Genomic DNA, 22,123 nt, shown 5'->3' with positions numbered 1-22,123 from the left:
CAAGTTTAAACCACTGAGATCCAACCCTAACATGTGTAGGAACACAAGTTCTAAAACAACAACTACAACACCTCTGTTAACCAATTTTAAGCAAGCTGCGACAGATTTAATTCAGATTAATTTGATGCAATTAAATACTGTTCTAAGCACCTGTTCTAGAGTTCAAACTCAGTCCTAGATTAATTACTAGGCAACCATACGAATCGTTGATCTCAATTAAACAAGAAAAATAAACATGTTATAAGAGAAACCAACTAACAGAAACCTAAAGAATTTTGGTATAACAGTTCCATGCAACGAAGTTAATTATCAGTTTAAACATGCATAATAGATTGTTTAAGCATTAGTTTAATCCCTGGAGTCTTCCTAAGCATGCACAGAACACGAATTAACGAGAAAGAATAGAACATAACTTGCCTTTGAAACTCAAACTTGCAAAGCTAATCCCACGTCTCTGAGTGTTAAACCACCCTTGCTGCTCCTATTGTAGTCTAGTAACACACACCAAACTTCCCTCTGTGATTCTGTTTTGTGAACCACCCAACCTCCCACTCCGGTTCTCCCTGTATCTCTCTGGTTTTCACTACCAATTTAGGGCTTTGTTTGTGGTTTACAGAACATAGTTTATTTTGTTCTTCAAACCCTAAACCATATCTTGCTTTATATTTATAGGTGTTTATGAATACCCTAGTCCACGAATAATCGGAGACTAAGCCCTAATCCCCATCCTAATCGGCCCATGAACTATCTCAGTTCTAATTTACGGCGGCTCACTATACAACCTTCTTAACCCTACTGTTTAACTAACGTATTGTTTTAAAACAACTCATTTACTTAATTTCCATAATTAAATAACTACATCAAATAACTTAAGTCAAATAAAACGAAGATGCAACTAAACCAAAAAGAAGCCAATTAATTCAAATAAAACAATTAACTCAATCAAATTATTCAAGTAATTAATTAAAACAAATTTAAGTGAATCATTTATTTAAAAATAAATACACACAAATTCAGACTTAATCAATTAAACAAACCAAAACACAGCTCACATATTAAAAATGCAATAAAACTCAAAATTATCAAAATTAAATTCCTATTCTATCCTTTTGGAAACTAGGGGTTTAAACAAACCAAAACACAGCTCACATATTAAAAATGCAATAAAACTCAAAATTATCAAAATTAAATTCCTATTCTATCCTTTTGGAAACTAGGGGTATTACAGTTTTGCCGCTGTGTCACTGTTTGCGTCGTTCCAGAGCGTCAGGTACTGTATTTTATATATGACACCTTTTCTATGAGGGAAAGGAATTTCAGACACTGAAATATTTCCCATCATTCCACCATATGGATTCCATATCACCAATGGACTTTCCTCTTCCAAGAGCCTTTTCCAGAGCCCTTCTAGGCCATCTTTAGGAATTAGTTCTCTCACAAAGTCTGATTTGGCCTTGAAATAGTTCTTGAATGTTGACTTCCCTTGGAGTAGAACTTCAGGGGGTACAGTACTTGGATAGCCGGCGATGTATAGCACCGATTAAAGCCAGCTCATTTCGCTGCAGTCCTTTCGCTGCAACCCCAATTCCGGGAAGTTCTCATTCATTATATTTAGGAGTCTATCAATTTTACCAAGAAACATTGCATTGTAGGCAGTGCTTATAGTCCTCTGATAAGCTTTCTTACCGATACTTGCCGGTTTTATGATGACTCTAATGAAGAGATCTTCATTGAGCTTGTCTGCAACTTGCTGCCATTTGTAGAGGATCTTTGTTCCGCCTTCTTCCAAGGTCTTAGTAACTGTAAAAATTGTCACAATTTCCGGAACAGGAACTAACTTTATCTTCCATGAAAGGATGATACCAAAGCTAACTCCTCCACCCCCTAGGGTTTGCGAAATTTTGTGAATCAATTCAGACTGATTTGATCTTTATCGGACGGTGGAACTTGGGGTTTTTGCGGTGGCGACCCACCTCTCTTCTTCTTCTTCTTCTTCAACGACCCCGAAGACCCACCCTTCTTCTTGTTTAACGACGCCAAAAAGCCCGAAGACCCACCACTGATTACTACAAATGAAGAAGACCAATTCCATGATCAGGGTGCTAATCGACGATTTGTTGCGGTCGTCGGCCAATAAAAACCAATATGTGACATCGATCTGCGGCGATGGCGGGTGATGGTGGTACTGGTGGCAATGGTTGGCGATGGTGGGTGGTAGTGGTGGTGACAGCTGGCGATGGTGGGTGGTAGTGGTGGCGATGCTGCTGCTCCTCTTTTCCTCTCTGTTATTCCATATATATATATATGGGCAATAGTGTATATAGTGTATATATATAAGGGCAAATTTGACTTTTTATGAATTCAGATATTTTGCAATAAAAATGAATTTAAATTGAAGGGCTATATCGTCTTTTCTAATGTTTTAAGGGATTGTTTGGATTACAATAATTACAGGGGGTGTCTTTGTCCAAAAAATAGCTAAGTTGTATATGGCTGTCAATACATCAAACCTCGGGGGGTGTCACTAATTAACCCAAAATCTTATATAGAAACTTAAAGGCCCAGTGAATGGTGGTAGTTCTTAAGAGAGCATAAACAAGTGCTTTCTGATCATGAATGAAGCCACAAAATGTAGACAATTAAATAAGTGTTGGTATTTGTCTGTCTGCTGAATCAAATTCAAGTTAGGGATAGAATAATCCAAGAAATTGTGTAAGGGGTAAAAGTGAATTTTTTTGGTAATCTAGGTGAACATTAAAATATAACGTTAAAGAAAAAAAAAAAAAAAAAAAAATCGGTGAGGGCAATTGACCCATGGATTCCATTTTAGGTCCGTTCTCGAATAAAAAAGAGGACATGTGAGGATCTTAATTCGTGTAAACTTAAACTTTTAAATCACACACCCACTTGTCCTTATAAAGGATTGAAATCCGACATTTCACTTGAGAAACTTGAAATATTTTGACTAATGATTTTTATATCAATTAAATTGTTTACAAAAAAAAAAAAAAAAATTGAACTTCACTCATATTCTTTTATTTATTTATTTTTTGTAATATTGAAGATTATATCCATTTATTAATAAAGGATATTAATATGAAATTAATAAAATATAAATAAGATAAAAAATAAAAAAATTTGTTTCCCGATTTCATAAGTAAATTGAGCCGGCTTTAAATATAACCTAAAACTAGTAAAAATAAAAAATAAAGAGTCAAAATTCAAATAATTTTGACTTTAATTTGATCTGCTACAGTTGCAACCCTAGCCTTAATTCGCCTGTGTATGCATAAAACAGATAAATTGAAATTCATACAAATTAAACGTCAAATTGGTTCAAATTTTGGATTACAATTTTCTTGTTTTCCGAAAAAGCATTAGAAAATCTGTTGTCAGTTTGAAATGAAAATAGAGAGTTAAAAAATAAAATCTAATTCTAAAACAATCTTTTATAAATTTCAAACTATTTTCTTAACCTAATTTCTTACCATTAATGCATAAAAAAGGAAAAAGAAAAACAAAGTGTGCATTTGAAAAAACTAATACCAAAAGAAAAAAGTAAGACCATTTCAATATATATATTGACCGTTTTGACTGTTATTGTCTAGGGTTTTTTCAGGGCCATCAATTGGACAAGTAGCGAACAGCCATGGTAAACTCGATCACTCATCAGTAATCATGGAAAACCCTCCATCACCCCCAAAACAACCAAGTCCCAAGAAACTCAAAATGTCCACCACCACCACCTCCTCCGACGAAGACCGTGGCACCACCACCACCACCACCACCTCATCGGAGAAAAAACCGAGGTACAAACGCCGCAAGATTGCTATATTCTTCGCCTACTGCGGCGTCGGCTACCAAGGAATGCAAAAGAACCCTGGCGCCAAAACCATCGAAGGCGACCTCGAAGAAGCACTCTTCTTCTCCGGTGCCGTCCCCGAACATGACCGTGGCCAACCCAAACGGTTCGACTGGGCCCGGTCCGCCCGAACCGATAAGGGCGTCAGTGCCGTCGGCCAGGTCGTCTCCGGCCGGTTTTACATCGACCCGCCCGGTCTAGTCGATCGCCTCAATTCCAACCTCCCTCTACAGATACGGATCTTCGGGTTCAAGCGCGTGACCGGGTCGTTCAATGCGAAGAAGTTCTGCGATCGGCGAAGGTATGTTTATCTGATACCCGTTTTTGCTCTCGACCCAAATTCGCATCGCGATAGAGAGAGTGTGTTGGCTAGTTTAGGTTCCGAAAACGAACTTGTGAAGTGTTTGGAGTGTTCGGAGAGAGGCCGAAAGGTCGAAGGAGTGATGGGTAAACGTAGTTTCGAATCAGAAGCTGTTTCTAGGGTTATGTCAAGTGATATTACTGTTTTACATTCTGAAACCACAGTTGAGTCAGACATTTCATCGAACAATATATCACATTTGGAAGTAAAAGAGGTAAATATAGTTTCTTTTGAAAATGGCATTGATAACGATTCGAAATCTGAACCTGCGAAGGACGTAGACAAAGGTATTACCCAAATTGAGTGCAATGTTTTGCATTCAGAGTCGGCCATTGAGGATTACAAAGTTGAAGGTAAAATGGATGAGTGCAGCAATGGGGATGCAAAACATGAGAAAAGGAGTGACTTTTGTTATGGCGAAAAAGAGAAGGAACGGTTTAATGGAATTTTGAAGCAGTACGAGGGAACGCACAATTTTCATAACTTCACTACGCGAACGAAAGCTGAGGATCCTTCTGCTCGGCGCTACATCATCTCCTTCAATGCTAACACCATAGTTACTGTTGAAGGTATTGAATTTGTGAAGTGTGAGGTTGTGGGACAAAGCTTCATGCTTCATCAGATTCGGAAGATGATTGGTCTTGCTGTGGCAATTATGAGGCATTGTGCGCCTGAATCGTTGCTTGAAACAGCTCTGCAGCAGTAAGTACTCTGTTGCTTTGGCTGCTGCATTGTTTGTATCAGAATATATATATACATATGTTTTCACTAAACTTTTGTTTTAAATTTTTTAGGGATGTTAACATCAACGTTCCTACTGCTCCAGAGGTTGGCTTGTACTTGGACGAGTGCTTCTTTGCTTCATATAACCAGAAATGGAAAGACAGTCATGAGGAACTGTCTATGAAACCTTATGCAGTAGAGGCGGAGGAATTCAAAATGAAGCACATATACTCTCATATTGCATCAATGGAGCATAAGGAAGGAGTCGTTGGCCTATGGTTGCATTCCCTGAACCACCGGAATTATCCCGACCTTCGTGATGTGAGCAATGGGGGAACCCCTGAAGTGAAAAGTGCTGAAGTGGAGGACATGGCTGAGTAAATTGTTATGCTGGTAGGTGCTTTTAAACATCACTTAGTTGATGATCTGCGGACTCGAGTCTGAAAGTACTCACTTTGTCAATTTGAGGCCTTTATTTAATCTAACCTCCTAAACTTGATTGGCGAGAAACTTTACATGGCTACTGTTATATAGCATAGTTTTGTTCTCTGCTTTATGTTGTGCATTTAGTGCATATAACATGTGGATCCTTTAATCCGTCAAGGTTATTTTATAATTTTCTAATGTATCTTCAATTATCGATCCATCAAAAGTTTAAAAGGCTTATTGGATTTTGTCTCTTTAGGATGTTCATTTCTAAGATTTGCATCTTGTTTGCACCTCCTAAATTGTAGTTATGCTACTAGTCACCTCTATCATAAATATTTATGGGCTTCTTTAATATGAATGTAACCTTCATTTTACAACATCATCTTTAGGAGACTCAGTAATTTAAATCTATTTCTTCATTGGCATTAGGTGTCAAATAATGAAATGAGACGTAGTAATGTGTTAGGACATGTTGGACCACTGGTGCTTATGAAATGTTACATTTAAACCGTTGATAAGAGATGATGATTCTCAAATTAGGCGAGAGGTTAAGGAGGGTGTTAAGGCGTGATCTGATCATGGTGGTTAACCGTGGAGTTTCTGGAATTATCGGGTTGCCTTTTTCCAATTGCAGGTAAGAAATATACAATAAAAGAGCTAGTCCAGAGAAGCAGGAATATATACTCCTAGGATATGTATTCAATTTTTGATGTTTTGACAAATTTGAATATTACGTTAGACTTACAATTATGCATTTTTGTAAGAACTCCATGAGAAATTCCATTCTAAGAAGCAATGGATCACTCCATGATGTTAGACTTATATATATATATATATATATATATATATATATATATATAGATTGGAATGCTCATTCCTCTATGTGAGTTGGGGAATAAAAGAATTAAAGCAGGACTAAATCAGACTAACAAACTCCCTTGTCTTTTGTTTGCTTCCATTCCCTGTCACACATATTAATTCATTCTCTCTATCTCTCTCTTTCTCATGACCATCGACAGCAGTCAGCACTCAAAATTGTTGCTATCTTTCCTTGCTTTTTCTTTCTCCTCTCTCTATAATTGCACCTAGATATATAACTTTTCTATTTTTACTCTCTGATTTACTTCTATGCTTGCACAATTTTGTATTGGTAGGGTTTAGACTTTGAAAGCTTTTGTAACATTTTCAATTTTTGAGAAATCCCCTAATTTATTGGAGTGCATTCTTCAGTCATTACCTTCATACTTTATTTAGGTCTGGATCATGTGACACAATTTCCAAGAAAAAGAACTAATTGTGCTCCAAAGTTAGAAAATGAGCCTTAAGAAGTAAATTTTATGGTTTAATTTTAAGAAAATTATTTAAAAAATAACTTTTTAAGTACTTAATATGACAAGTGAGTCGCTAACTAGAACTGAAATGCAAGTAATGACAAAGTTTAGGCCTTTATTTAGTCTACCCTCCTAACCTCGAATAGTCGATACTATAGAAATTTACATTGCTATGGTTATATAGCATAGATTTGCTCTTTGCTTTTTGTTGTGTTTTTAGTACATATAACATGCTATCCTTTAAAGAGTCAAGATAATTTCATAATTTTCTAATGCATCTTCTTCAAATTTTGATCCATAGAAAGTTTAAAAGGCTTATTGGATTTTGTCTCTTCAACTTGTTTACATCTTCTAAAATGTAGTTATGCGACTAGCCACCTCCATCCTAAATATTTTTGGGCTTCTTTAATATGAACATAAGTTACATAACTTGCATTTTACGACATCATCTCTGGGAGACTCATTAATTTAATTCCATTACTTCATCGGATTAGGTATTAGATAATGGAATGAGACGTAGTGATGTGTTAGGATAAGTTGGACCACTGGTGCTTACGAAATGTTACTTTTAAACAATAAATAAGGGATGCCAATTCTCAAATCAGTGGCCTGGGAGATTTGGTGGATATAAGGTGGCTATATTTCTGTAAGTTAGTTGGTTCAATCTTAGGTGAGGCTAATTCTTTTTTTTCCTAATTGGTACTCACACACACTTGTCTCTTTTGAGACTTGAACCCTGACCTCCTTTTGGGAAGTAAGAGGCTGATACCGTTAGGCCACTAGCCCGTTGGTGTGAGACTAATTCTCAAATCAGTGGTCTGTGATATGTATTCAATTTTTGATGTTTTGACAATTTTGAATATGACTTCAGACTTTCAATTGTGCATTTTTGTAAGAACTCTATGATAAATTTCATTCTATGAAGCGATGGATCACTCCATGATGTTAGCCTTATGGCTGCTGTCATCATTTAAGTGGATCTCCATGATTCCATTTAAATGATGATCATTGCATTAAAATTTCAAGGGATGTCTGAGGAGGCTCTTTGTAATTCACATTGTGGGGCTTTACTCTTTTTCTTGAGGCTTGAGTGTTTACAATATGGCTGCTATTAATAAAAAATGAAAACTTATAAATTTAAACTTTACATGTAAGAATCTAATCATTAAATTGTAAATAAGCTAATTTGTGGTCATGTAATTGTATAACATTCAGAGAATTTTGCTGTAGTATCTCATAAAAGTCAGAAGTGCATGGAATATTGATTTTGATTCCAATATACTGTTGCTTAAAAGAGACGAAAATGACACTTCAGAACCCTTTAACCTATTATTGCAAAAAATTGTAAATGCCAATTTTAGCCTTGTGCATCAAACTAGTAAAGTGAAGTGTTAAATATATGTAAAACTAACATATCAAATAAGAAAGTAACCATATCTAGGTTGTGGTTTCTATGAAGCAGTTATAGTCTGGTTTTATATCATTAGCTAATTGTCTAATTGAACTACTTTTGGTTTGCCGTGTCAAAGTTTTTTTGGGATATGGACTTAAATATTTTTTGTTGGATCAAATTCTTATGATGTTGGTGTTCTCTGCAGAGGAATTTTTAAATTGTTCTTCAATTCTAGAACCATCCTTTTTTTTTTAGTTGATATTCCTCACATGCACTGCCTTTTCTTCTTCCTTAAACTGATTTACACTTGTGCTATAAGGTTGGCCAAATATACACAAATCACAGTAAAACTATCTTCAGGAAAATAGGATAAATCTAATTTTTTTTTACATCTGTAGTTATCAGAACTGAAGCCAAGAGTGATTCAATATCAGCAGAATTGACGGGGAAAAGATAGTAGTAATGAATATTTTGATGTGCTTGTTGTCTTATGGTCTGGCTGAATTTTGTAGTAAAGATATGGATATTATTATCTTGCCTGTTTATTGTCCTATAGTCTGGCTGATTGTTGAAGAAAAATGATAGGTAGGAGTTGTTTGTGTGATACCCAAGTAGTCGTCTATTTGGATCTTTGCTGCCCTCTAAAAATGTTTGAAGGTGAAGCCTGTTGATGTAACTCGTATCATCATTTCAACCCTCTTCAAAGAAACTGTATATCAACTGTTCTTGAACAATCTGAAAATTTTCTTTGTAGATATTGAAAGAATTGCAAGGAAATGCTGCTTCTATCCGAGTTTGGACAGATTGAATTAGCTAATTGACACATTGGTAGACAAAATTTAAGCAGATAGAGCAACAAATAAATTGGAATTGACTCTAAGTTGAACACATGCACCATTTAGAAGGTCAGAACACGAATTTTAACTACTTACAGATCAGATAAAATAAAAGAGATCCTGCCATCCTGCTATTACATGATTTGTTCTATGATCTGTAAATGTGGGATATTAGTCCGCGTAGTGACATGGACTTGATTTGTTGGGGACACAACTCTCCCCAATTCTAGCATGAGAACGCGGTTCTATCTTGTGTAAATTGTGAGTCTGCTACATTGGACTTGTATGTTTATGTGTTAGTTCATGTGTATATGTGAATTTTCCATATATACATATATTGATTGGTTTAGATATAAAAGAAACTGTGATAAATTTTTTCTATATGTGATTGGGGCACAGCTAGATGCAATTGGTCCACAAACTGTGATAGCTGGAGATCTTTTATTTTTATTTTTACTTTTATGAGTCTTGACAGCTAGAGATCTTCATTACTAGAAAGTATGTAGGAAATCTGCAAGATCTTTGTTGACCTAATGCTCCTTGCCCATGGGGATTTCGACTCAGTCATAACCCTAAAATTAGCATTAGGCCAATTCACCAAGCTTTCTGGACTAAGCATTAACAAGTGACTGAAAGCAGCTTGTTGAGAAGATCACGAGCAGAGCAAATTTCTCTCATATGCTGTTGGACTTCAGTTGGTAAAATCTTAGTCAGGCACTTAAACCTACTGGTCTTGCCTGTTTGGTTAAACCAAAATAGGGAATTGAGCCTAATGTTGTGCATATTTCTACTATCCCACTCCTTTAATCTCTCGCTTTTTCAGCATGCATCTACCACATATGGCAGGAGCCCCGTTCCAGAGTCTTCGAGGATTCTTCCTCTTCTGAAATTGCCATATTGTCCGAAATCTGAGATCAGATGTTTCCACACCACCGTCCTCCTCCAAAGCCTCCGGATCAAAGTAGCCTCCTCTTTGAGGAGACAACACCATTTGTGGCGGCTGGCATTACCCAAACATTACCCAAATAGAGCTTCGACGAACTGTTTTTGCAGTAGCCGTTATTATAAAGGCTTGACCAGGAAGTTGAAATCTCGTAAAATTAAGGTTGCCAAGGGACCTAGAGATGAACTTTCAGATGGTTCCAGATTACTTAGTTATTTTAGTCGGCAGTCCATAGAAAGTTACTTTCAGCACAAGATGGGCCAACTGATACTGTAGATAAAAATCTTTACCATTAAGTCACTAGAGTTCCACTCCAATTAAATCTTAAGTTGCATTTCCATAGTGTCATTAGAGTTCTGGTACAGCCCCACACTTTCGAATCCTTCCTCTCCTCTTTGAGGGCGAGGAGGCTAAACCATTGGGCTAGAGGCCCTTGCACATCAAGTCATTAGAGTTGTTCAATGAAAACTAGGGTTCCTTACAGCTCCCTGAATGACCGAACGACATCATTTGTATTATTACTGATCAAATTACAAGGAGAAGTGGAGAATAAAGAAGCAAAATTGGAATATAACAAAATTTAAAATTCCAATACTTGTGGAACGAAAAATTCTCAAGAAAATGCATGGCATTTAGTGCTCTTATAACAGATCCTATACAAGCATGCAAAAGATGCACCCATTGTGTACACAAAGATCCAATCCGAACAGGTAAGAGTTCAATCTGCAAAAGTTCCACAAGCACATGAATAAATTATTTGCACTAATCAAAACCAAAACATATTGCAGCATAATTATTTATAAGAGCTGATGATGATACATCAAGATGATATGCTAAAGTTGATTTATCAATCCTGCAACAAGTAGATAAAATATAGTACTTTATAGGACAAGTGAGTCCCTAACAGGAACTGAAATGCAATGCAATCTTTATTCTTCTGTTTAGGTAAGTTATCTATATTTTATAGAGTTACCCAAAAAAAAAAAAATCTAAATTTTATAGGTATTGAAATTTAATGTTTCATTTGAGTATTAAACTTGTTTAAGCCGGTATGACATTGATTAGTAGCACATATAGGCTTGCTTTATTTCGTTCATTCCTAAGTATTCTCAGGGGTTAAATGGCAGATTCCTAGTTGAAGGCAATGTTATTTTCCACTTGATTAAAATAAGTCCACACCAAGATCATTATTTCAGAGTCGATTCCAAGGAATTGTTCTTTCATTAACTTTGTTGTTAATCTTATATATAATACAACCGAATCTGATAATTAAATTTATATTTATGCAGTCCTGACTTGCCCGAGTTTATATTTATTCAATTTTGATAAATTTCCTATGAAATAGTAGTAAGACTAATAATAATAAAAAATCATTATCTAATACTTTTATGAAATTTTGTAAAATATTATATTTTGATATTCAAAATTCCTTTAAATTCAATTCCATTTAAAACTCTTTACTAACAATAAGAATCCTACGCTAAAATACAAAAATCCTGCCAAATTCATCATCATTCAACGCTGCATAAAAAACATCAAAAAGAAGAGGGAAAAAAAATCTCACTAATAGGGACACCGGCGGCCAGACATGGCCGCCGACTGGACTGAACTCCCGCCGGAATTGCTCGAAACCATCGCCGGGAAACTCACCATCCTCATCGACTACATTAGATGCCGAGCTGTATGCGTCAAATGGAGATCTTCAATCCCTAGAACCCCTCTCCACCTCCCCTGCCAACTCCCATGGCTGATGCTTCCCCCTCCCCGGACCCACCAAACCCACCGCCGTAGCTTCTTCAACCTCTCCACCAACAAAACCCACCGCCTCGACCTCCCTGAAATCCCCTACCACCGTCGCCGCTGCGGATCTTCCCACGGCTGGCTCGTATTCCTCCACGAGTCGCCGGAGATCTACCTTCTCAATCCCTTCACCAGATCCAAGATTCACCTCCCTCCGTTATCGACGTTTCCGAACGTTATTGGCTTCAATTTCTCCGATATCGGCCGCGAATACTCTCTCAGGTCACCGGCCGGTGTTGTCTACACTTGCAATTTGAAGGACATGCGAAACAATTTCATTAAGAAAGTGATTCTCTCGTCAAGTCCTTCGAATGATTCCGATTTCGTTGCTTTAGCGATACTCAATCGAACAGGTGATCTTGCTTTTTGCAAAAAGGGAGACAAGTCTTGGAGGTGTATAGAAGGTTCAGAGTCTTACTGTGAGGATGTTATATACTATAATGGATTGTTTTATGCTGTGGATAAATATGGAGCTATTGCTATTTGTGATGTTTGTGGTCCGTCACCTAGGGTTTCAATTATGGATACACCGCCACAGTTTGGTGGTGATATGCAGTATTTGGTGCGTTCGATGAACCAGTTCCTATTGGTAACTAGGTATTTAGACACTGAATATGATGAGGATCTATTTGAAATTTTTGTATATAAGACAGTGTTATTCAAAGTGTATAGGCTGAATTTGAGTAACTCAAACTGGGAGGAAGTGACAAATTTGGGTGATCAGATGTTGTTCTTGGGGGAAAATTCTTCATTTGCTTTGTCAGCTTCGGATTTTCCTGGATGTGAAGGAAATTGCATCTATTACACTGATGATTATTCTGAGTCAAATTATGATGATGCTCCTTGGGATCATGATTTGGGTATCTACAACTTAGAAGATGGTACTATTGAAACATTCCCCTGTTATCATTCTCCGTCCGGTTGGCCTCCGCCAATTTGGATTACTCCAAATGCATGTTGACTATGTAAGTGCTGTGATTTGTATTTCTGAAATATGTATGATATTTTATTCATCTCATAGCTGAGCTGATTGATTACGGGTATATTGAGATTTTCAGTGTTCTTCCTTCAAGCTTACATTACATTTTTTCCCCCTAGTTTTCAAGCTTACATTTTTCATATGCTTCTTTAATTCTTTCTGATTATGTGTCTTTACTCTGCAACCACAATTTCTATATGTGATAACTTAGGGCCCTTATTTTGTTTGTTTCTCAGTAATTCTATAATAATGTGGATGAGGTTCTTGACGCTGCTTTTTGAAATTTCATTCATGAACATGAATCAATGGATAGACAATAATTTAGGATGATACGGAAATCAGGTGGGATTTCATTCAAGGCTATGGTTTTAGGATATGTTTGGATTTTCCTTGAATTTGAATTGGCCAGTTAGCTATTTACATAGCTTTTCCGTGAAAAATTCCTTATCATAATGGAGTCATTTTGAAAATGGTAGCATCTCAAAAATGATTTCAAGATATTGAATTCTGTCAAAGTAAGGATTTTAAAATAACCATGTTTGAAGAAATTCAATGACGTTCCATTGGTCTAAATGACACCATTTAAATGATGATGATTGCGTTAAAATGTTATGTAAATCATAGTGGTGCCATTAAAATTCAAGGGTTGTCGGAAGAGGCTCTTAGGAATTGACAGTGTGGGGTCTTGCTCTTGTTCTTGAGGCTCAAGTGCTTACAAACGTGGCTGCTTTTAATAAAAGATGAAAACTAAAAAAATTTAAACTTTACACGGAAGATTCTAATCATTAAATTGTAAATAAGCTAATTTGTGGTCATGTAATTGTATAACATTCAAAGAATTTTCCTGTAGCATCTCATAAAAGCCAGAAGTGCATGTAATATCACAATTGGTTTTGATATGGAATATCACATTTGATTTTGATTCCAATATACTGTTGCTTAAAAGAGACGAAAATGACGTTGCTTCAGAAGCCTTTAACTTATTATTGCAAAATCTTAAATGTCAATATAGACTTTTTTTTTTTTTTTTTGTTAAACTCAAGGCAAATATAGACTTGTTTATCAAACTAGTGAAGTGAAGTATTAAACATATGTAAAACTAATATGTCAAATAAGAAAGCAATTGTATCTAGGTTGTGGTTTCTGCGAAGCAGTTATAGTCTGGTTTGATATCAATAGATAATTGTCTAATTAAATTACTTTTGGTTTGCCTTGTCAATTTTTTCGAGATATATAGTTTTAAATTTTTTGTTGGATCAAATTCTTATGATGTTGGTGTTCTCTGCAGAGGAATTTTTGTATTGTTCTTAAATTCTAGAGCCATTCTTTTTTTTTTTTTTTTTTTTTTTTTTGTTGATATTCCTCACGTGTAATGCCTTGCCTTTTCTTCTTCCTTCTTAAACTGGTTTACACTTGTGATATAAAGATGGTCAAATATACAGAATCACAGTAAAATTATCTTCAGGAAAATAAGTTAAATCTAACTATTTTGACATCTTTAGTTATCAGAACTGAGGCCAAGAGACACGATGTCAGCAGAATTGATAGGGAAAAGATAGTTGTAATGGATATTTTGAAGTGCTTGTTGTCTTATGGTCTGGCTGAATTTTGTTGTAAGAAAACAAATAGATATGGATATTTTGCCTTTGCTTATTGTATTATAGTCTGGCTGATTGTTGAAGAAAAATGATAGATGGGAGTTGTTCGTGTGATACCCAAGTAGTTGTCTATTTGGATCTTTGTTGCCCTTTAAAACGGTTGAAGTTTATGCCTGTTGATGTAACTTGTTATTGTCATTTCAACCCTCTTCAAAGAAACTGTATAATTGTACTTGAACAATCTGGAAATTTTCTTTTTAGATATTTGAAAGAGTTACAAGAACATGTTGCTTCTGTCTGAGTTTGGACATATTGAATTAGCTAATTGACACATTGGTAGACAAATTTTAAGCGTATAGAGCAACTAATAAATTGAAATTCTGTCTAAGCCGAACACATGCACCATTTAGAAGGCAAGAACACAAAATTTTACTACTTACAGATCAGATAAAATAAATGAGATCCTGGAATATCTTCAATTTACACCCAGCTATTGTAGATGTGGATACTTAGTCTGTATAGTGACATGGACTTGAGCTGTTGGGGACACAACTCTCTCCATTTCTAGCATGAGAACTCAGTTATGTCATGCGTATGTTGTGAGTCTACTACAATGAGCTTGTATATTTATGTGTTTGAGTTCGTGTGCATGTGAGGGAATCATAGAGATCCAAAAATGAGGTGTGGAGGGAAATTTCCCACCAATGAAGGTACAGCACCTGTACGAAACACAACATGACAATGCACTTGCCAACATGAACAACACTCGTGGCCAGTCGAATGCACCTAAGAGACCGATCGGCCCCCCAAATTAGCAAAATGATAAGCCAGGATCCCATGGAATCAGCAAAGAACCAAATTGGGATTGACATGACCCAATTATATCCCCAAAAGGGGAGCTTAGCCCCAACCCCAGAAAATCAGGGACTAGATGGGCCGGAAGTCGAGTATAATTCTCTGTATAAATAGGAGAAAAGTTATACAGGAGAAAAGGCGACTAAGGGAGATATCTGAAAAATAGTGGTAAAAGACTGTTACATTGTATTCTTGTATACAAGACTCAAGAGGCCTAGTCTAAGCAATAACAAGTGTCTTAGTACAATTCTTGAGTGTTATTGGTGTGAGTTTGCTCTGTTCTTGTCTTTTTGTAAATTTCTGCACCTACGGGGAAGTGATTTTTTTAATTTGTATGAATTAAAAAAAAAAGTACAGTGGATCAATTCTTCAGCACATATGTAAGCTATGAGGGTGCATTCGGAATGACATCCCCTAAATAATTGCTTACTGATTGATATTACATCGCCTCGTTCATCTTCAACTTACTTTGAAGGTGCAATTAAGGTCCATTTAATATTTAAGAAAAAGAGCTCTACTTGTTTCCCTGTTTAAGTTGGAGATAGATATATTGGTCACAGGGGTGGGTGTAACCATTGATGCACATCAACACTCCTCAACCTCTTCAATGGAATCCATATGTTTTATCATGTTTGTCTCTGTGATTCCTACTACCTCTCCTTCTCTCTCTCCCCACAATCGATGCATTTAATTTCTTCACATGTTTTTGGATGTAAAACAAAAAAGAAGTCATTTAATTTACAAAACACCCAAAATGTGTATACTTTCTGTTAGCTTTCAATTTTGTGATGGCCATGGTAGGAGACAGCCGCCGTAACAATCAGTAAAGGACATGACGATCACCAACCGGGTGAAGCAGCTTTGTTGTATATGTGGCTTTTAGGGAGAAGTGTCATGCAAATTGTTAGCTTTGTTGTATATGTGAATTTTTCATATAACATATATTGATTGGTTTAGAAATTAAAAGAAAATTGAGATAAAAATTTTCTCCTCTCATGGATATAGAATCTGTGACCTGGAGGCTGAGGGTACAGCTAGATGCAATTGGTCCACAAACTGTGATAGCTAGAGATTTTTTTTTTTTTTTTTTTTTTTGTGTTGTCTGATAGCTAGAAATCTTCATGACTAGAAAGTATGTAAGATATCTGCAAGATCTTTGATTTATTTTGGTTTTGTTTTTTGGGAGTTCCCTTGATTTATGGTTTTCTTTCTCTGCAGAGCCGGCGTGGTTAGCTCCTTAATAGCACTTCATATCATGAAATTGTTGTCTGAGTTTGGCTATCAACTGATTGATGCCTTCCTCATAAGGAGGTGGTCGGCTTTCAAATCTGTAAATATGATTGGTTAATGCAGAAACTTGTAAGTTGTTTAATTGCTTCAAGCTTTTAACTTGTGTTCTCCTCTGCTCCCTGGTTGCTTTAAATAAGAAGGATATTGGGTTGTTTAAGAATGATACAACTGATATTGTGCTCAGTAGTTTCTTCTTCTTTTTAGAGAATGACCATGTTTGAACCTTGGTTTCGATCAAGCTTGACCTGAACTCGTGCACTTCTACCGAAAAGTGCACCTCTAGATAGAATTTGATTGTTGTCCTTATGGTCTTGAAGTCAGGTGTTACTCCCCTTCTGCCCTCGGAAAGGTGTAATGTTCAGAGTCCCCTTGTAGAAGCCAGAAGGACATTGATTGATTCGGGGAAGGGTCGTCGAAAGGAAAGAGCTACCTTCCATTGCGTGGCCTACATAATGAGACCCAAAACTTTGAAGCGTGGGTGTTCCTCGCTCTACAACTCTAGTACATGAAGCTGAAATAGTTTAGCACTAGCGAAAGCAAATGAAAAAGAAACTACAAACAGTGGAGGATTTATGGTCCAACTTAAAAGGCCATTTGGTTCGATGGTAGAAACTTGGAATTAGATCTATCCAGAGTCTTTTCCTTGCAACATCTCATGTGGGTGAGACCAACCTAAGATAATGGTCTTATCTAAATTAGAAGGCATGTACCTTTTCAAAACTTTGAAAAGAGAAAATGGAGAAAGAAAAGAAAATTTAAAGGGGAGTGATATCTTTGCTTATGTTACATGGATTCTTCAAAAGTAGGTAAAGTGGGCACGTCCGACACACATTGCTCGGACATTAATATGGAATATATGTCTGACACTTTTGGTTGGATACACACTTTTAAAATGTGTCCAATAATTCAGTTTTATTATATTATTGTTTTGAATTGAGTGAAATGGCAATAATGAAAACTATGTTACATAAACATAATTTAGTTTTATAGTTTGTTGTGTTCATGTCTCTCTTTGTTTGGAGATTTGGCACGTCCGACACACGGATGCATACATGAATTCGACATACGTACTCGAGTTAATGTAAAGATAGATTTACGCAACCCAAAATATTGCATTCCAGTCCCTTTCACACATAGCCTTACAAGTGTAACTGTGTAAGAGAGATGTCCATAGACATTGTAAGGAAGTTTATTGGTCAAAGGGGGGCGGACATTTCTATTTTTCCCACTTTTTTGTTTCCAAAATCACAGGGAGTACTTGAGAAATAAGTTAGAACTTGTAGGTTAATCAGCTTTTTTCTCTTTATTTTCTAAATTTTGCTATGCGAGCTTAGATACATTTGTGGTTGACTTGAAGTTAGTTTGGATTTATTTTTAAGCTTGGCTTGAAAATTGCACTTTTTTTAATGAACAAGTGTATATTGTATCTTGGCAACGGGAATGTGCATCATGTCTTGAACAGACCTTTATAAGGTACTAAATATTCTGAGTGTATACAACTTAAATTTAGATTAAGATATGTTGTTCATTTTAACTATCACTAAATCTTTGAATGGAAATTCATTATTTTTACCTTCCGAAAAAAAAAGAAATTCATTTTTTTTATTAACTCATTTGTATTCTTAATATTTCCTCTCTCTCTCACACACAGATTATGAGTTCCTTTAGATGTGTTTAAAAAATTATAATTTTTTTCAATGATCAATAGGAATTATTAAGAACAGTTTCCCAAAATAAATATATATATATATATTCTAGAAATAAATACTATCTGTAAGTTTCATATGTTGTGAGGAGAATGATTTTCTCCAATAGTTCAAAAAAAATTTAATACACTTTTGTGTTTAAAAAATTCTTCAGATTTAAAAAGTTAAAACAAAAATTATGAGCCCAAAAAATACTTTGGGCCAAGCAAAAACTCTGAATAATACATTGGGAAGGGGCCGCGCGAACGCAGGCCCCCACTGCAACAAATTATGACGTAGGCTCCACCACTTGGGTAGACCTTAGGCGGGCACCCCTCCTGAGTGCAATGGAGGTCACCAACCTAGGCCATGGGCCTTCTTGATCACCCATTGACCCCGTCCAGGTAAGTATGTTGCAACATTAGCTTTCGATGGTTTATATAGAAGTTCCACAGAGTCTTGCTTTTGTAAGTTTCCGATGTGGGATCATCAAATGCATTTCACAACCCACAACTTCACCAATGATATCAAAGCCTCATTTGCTTCTTTGGTTTCGCTTTCTGCTGAATACTCCCTTTTCTTAATCCTCTCATTGTTAGAAAAGAACTGCTTAGGCCAATGGATTGATTGATAAATCCTTCATACAAATTCCCACTTATACGTGGGATCAAAATTAATCCTTGGTTACACAACATTATAAAATTGATAATTCTTGGTTACTTCACAATGTTTAAGTTGTGTAACTTGTGAGGAAAACTGTTAGACGTTTATCCCCCATCGGATCCGGATGGGAAGTGAGATGAGTATATATCACTTAATAATTTAAATTTTTGGGTCGGATCGCAAAGTACCCGCCTATTATAATTGGTATCATTGCCAAACCTTGATCCGGTATCAAGCCAAGCAACAGGTCCGGAGGCGTCTGGATCCCCCACCCAGGTAATAGATTAAACTTTAGTTTTATCTTACATCGAATCCAGATAGGAAGTGAAATGTGATACCCCCTAATTTTGGAACACGGATTGATCAAGTCCGCGCACAAAATCAAGGGATATCAAAACAATTTAAGTATTTAACAAGCACAGAATACAAAGATGAATAATAAAGAATAAATAAACCGCTGAAGAAAACTAATAAATAAATATTACTTAATGATTCTCCAACAATTACAATTCGGAAATCCCATAACTCAAGGACCCCTTAAAACATTATCCAATAATCCAATACTATTTAAAAGTACACAAGATGAATAGACGAATGACAGTCTCCCAGCTGCGGATCCTCAACCTCGAGACTGGAACCTCTAATAACCTGAAAAATAAATCGTGGGTTAAACCCTACGAGCAAGTTCACTCTACCAGGCCTCTGAAAACCAATAAGCAGATCATCTCTGATCAAAACCAAACCTAATAAAGTTTTAACTTTAATAAAGCACGATATACATGTCTATATATAATTATATATACTATACTAATCACATCCATTAATAGGTTTATTAAATTTCCATACCTATTAAATAATTATTAAAATAATATTCATACCTAGACCAATCTACCATTTCATTTTATAAAAACTCCTTTGACCTTAATCCCATCCTAGTCAGTTGTTTAATCATTTAAACAACAAATTATAATAAAAGAAATACTCTATTTAATCCCAACCCGATAATGATTTTAATTGTTTAAATCACATATCAAAAATCCAAGTTTTGACAAATCATCCACGTCTTCCCCAATATTATTTTATTAATGTAAAATAATACACTAACCAGTAAGTACTAAACTATTCTCATTTAAAAATATCTAACCCTAATCCAATCCATACATACAACAACCATAGATGATATTTTAATCATCTAACACATAACAACGTAATTATGCTTTGGCAAATCAACCATGCCATTGTAAATATTTTTATTTATATATTGGCAATTCAACCATGCCTCCATAAGTATATTTATTTATACATTGGCAATTCAACCATGCCTCCGTATATGTATATTTATACATTGGCAATTCAACCATGCCTCCACATGTATATTTATTCATACATTTAATTAGCAATTCATCCATACTTTCCATATATGTATTCTATTCATACAAATATTTAGATAATATATTTAATCACTTGACAATTCATCCATGCCCACACTTTAACCATGAATTAACTTTAAAATTAACAATACGCTAAATCATACATAGCCATCACATGCATATTATACGCATATCATTAATTTAACAACCAGCCTATTAAGATATGCCAAATAAGAATGATAATATTAATCATCTTAAATGATTTATATATATATATACCTACACATATGTTATTTAATGTATTTATGTGTTTAACACCTTCTTTAATAATCCTTGATTATTTAAAATCAATATACATACATACATACATATATATATATTCATCCTTCCATACAACTCATAGACAAATTAAACTATATATACACATATATAAATAATTATATATATATATATATATATATATATATATATATATATATATATATATATATATATACACTTCCTTCCATAATAAATTATTAATTTATTATATTTACACAAATTAGTGCAACTAAATATGTCAGAAATAGTTTCCTTTAAATACTCCATATTGGTTTAAATAGTTTTCCGACACTTTCTCACTAAAACATAAATATCTCCTAGTAGGATGGGAATCTGATAATGAAATTGGTACCATTAGAAAGAAGACGAAAAATCCTTGAATTTGAGCTCAAGAATGACCCAATTTCGATTTAAAATGACTAAGTTATGACCGTTTTAATTTCTAGTGTCGAATTAGGCCAACATAGTTTCCCACGCGCGCCCACGTGCTTACTATGCACTTGCACGCGCTGGATTCAAGCCTCCTTGTGTGCTGGTATTGGCTAAGCTCTTTCAGCTACCGTGAGCTCACCACACTGAATCCATCACTTCTTTTATGCCGCATCCAATGGTCATAAATGAGTGCGCAAATGAACACGCTCACACTAGATTATTTTCTATTAACTATAATAGATCTAAGGTCCAGATCAGCGAGTGCACCATCTTCTCATGGTCTGCAATACACCAAATAATCCCATAGTTGACCAGACCACTTCTATGGTCCAGATATACATGCGCACCAAAGTTTTATGCGCCGCGATGCACCATATCAATTCACATAAGTTTAATTAATCTAATGGCCCTAATTGGCGTATACACCCTATTATCCTACACCGCGCCGCACTGGATCAATTCTTTATTGTGCCGCCGCTCCACATGCGCCAGTTACCTAGTATATATATATATAATTATTTTCCTAACAAATAATAGGAAAATAAATCCTAATAAATTCCTAAAAATATCAAAAAAAAATTCAGAAAATTACAGAACAATTCTAGAAAATAAAGAAACCATAATTAACTCTCTTGGGTCACAAATCCACCTATAGATTGATTTTAAAATATACATAACACCTATATATATCAATTAAAATCCAATAATCTAAAAAATCAAATATAATAGTTTATACTTTTTAATTATTCCGATCTAACCATAATTTTTAAACAAATAAATTTAATTAAAGCCTTGATACTCAAGGTGAAATCCTTATGAGTTCTAAGAGGAAAGTTAGAGAAAACTCGCCTGAAGGTTTCGAAACGAAACCGACGCTTTAAGCTTTAATTATCTCTTCCAATTCCGACGTCCTCCTTTTCAGATCCGACCTCCTCCTTGTCAGCCCTTCTTCTTCCTCTCTCTCTGTCTGTTTTATTTTTCTAACGTGTAAAACCTTTAACCCTAAAGCCTTATGTGTATTTTTATACACCTTAAATTCCAAATCCTATTCCAACTAGTATTATGAATTAAAATAATAATCTTTAAATAATTTATATCTATAAACATATATATATATATAAATATATATTCCTTCCATAATTAACTCATTAGTTAATTAAATCATATATACTTATAAATATCAATAAATATATATCTATATATATATCTTTCCATAACAATTATTAATTAATTATATTTATATATAATTATA

The 22,123-nt window shown here is 35.1% G+C and overlaps 2 protein-coding genes and 1 non-coding gene across 5 annotated transcripts; 2 read left to right on the top strand and 1 right to left on the bottom strand.

Annotated features, from left to right (window-relative positions):
* The first annotated feature begins 3,591 nt into the window (after nucleotides 1-3,591).
* On the top strand, nucleotides 3,592-5,625 carry LOC132278717 (uncharacterized). The gene is made up of 2 exons (XM_059780577.1): nucleotides 3,592-4,925; nucleotides 5,018-5,625. The coding sequence occupies exons 1-2, from the start codon at nucleotides 3,679-3,681 to the stop codon at nucleotides 5,325-5,327; spliced, it is 1,557 nt and encodes a 518-aa protein (XP_059636560.1). The 5' UTR covers nucleotides 3,592-3,678; the 3' UTR covers nucleotides 5,328-5,625.
* Nucleotides 5,626-11,340: 5,715 nt separating this feature from the next.
* Nucleotides 11,341-17,318, top strand: LOC132278688 (F-box protein SKIP23-like). Of its 3 annotated transcripts, none has more exons than XR_009471104.1 (3): nucleotides 11,341-12,643; nucleotides 16,329-16,469; nucleotides 16,722-17,318. XR_009471104.1 is itself a non-coding variant. In XM_059780535.1 (2 exons), the coding sequence occupies exon 1, from the start codon at nucleotides 11,467-11,469 to the stop codon at nucleotides 12,637-12,639; it is 1,173 nt and encodes a 390-aa protein (XP_059636518.1). In that variant the 5' UTR covers nucleotides 11,341-11,466; the 3' UTR covers nucleotides 12,640-12,643; nucleotides 16,329-16,560. The 3 variants fall into 3 exon arrangements, 1 of the variants encoding a protein (XP_059636518.1); XR_009471103.1 differs by having other exon boundaries at nucleotides 16,718-17,318; XM_059780535.1 differs by lacking the exon at nucleotides 16,722-17,318 and having other exon boundaries at nucleotides 16,329-16,560.
* A 1,018-nt stretch (nucleotides 17,319-18,336) lies between these two features.
* Nucleotides 18,337-18,497, bottom strand: LOC132280663 (U1 spliceosomal RNA). The gene has a single exon (XR_009471667.1). It is a non-coding gene; the product is annotated as a U1 spliceosomal RNA (small nuclear RNA).
* Nucleotides 18,498-22,123: the final 3,626 nt, after the last annotated feature.

The sequence above is a fragment of the Cornus florida genome, unplaced genomic scaffold (genome assembly GCF_030987335.1).
Source record: "Cornus florida cultivar Cherokee Brave unplaced genomic scaffold, ASM3098733v1 CherokeeBrave_3.0.0_Hap2_Chr10, whole genome shotgun sequence".
NCBI classification, from domain to species: Eukaryota; Viridiplantae; Streptophyta; class Magnoliopsida; order Cornales; family Cornaceae; genus Cornus; species Cornus florida.
Note: the sequence above shows the minus strand (reverse complement) of the source record. Positions and strands in the feature narration are given on the sequence as shown.

Bases quoted from the DNA above. Each gene is read 5' to 3' on its own strand.
- LOC132278717 (XM_059780577.1), top strand. From the start codon at position 3,679: ATGGAAAACCCTCCATCACCCCCAAAACAACCAAGTCCCAAGAAACTC. The intron at 4,926-5,017 runs GTAAGTACTCTG...TAAATTTTTTAG, and splicing joins CTTGAAACAGCTCTGCAGCA to GGATGTTAACATCAACGTTC.
- LOC132278688 (XM_059780535.1), top strand. From the start codon at position 11,467: ATGGCCGCCGACTGGACTGAACTCCCGCCGGAATTGCTCGAAACCATC.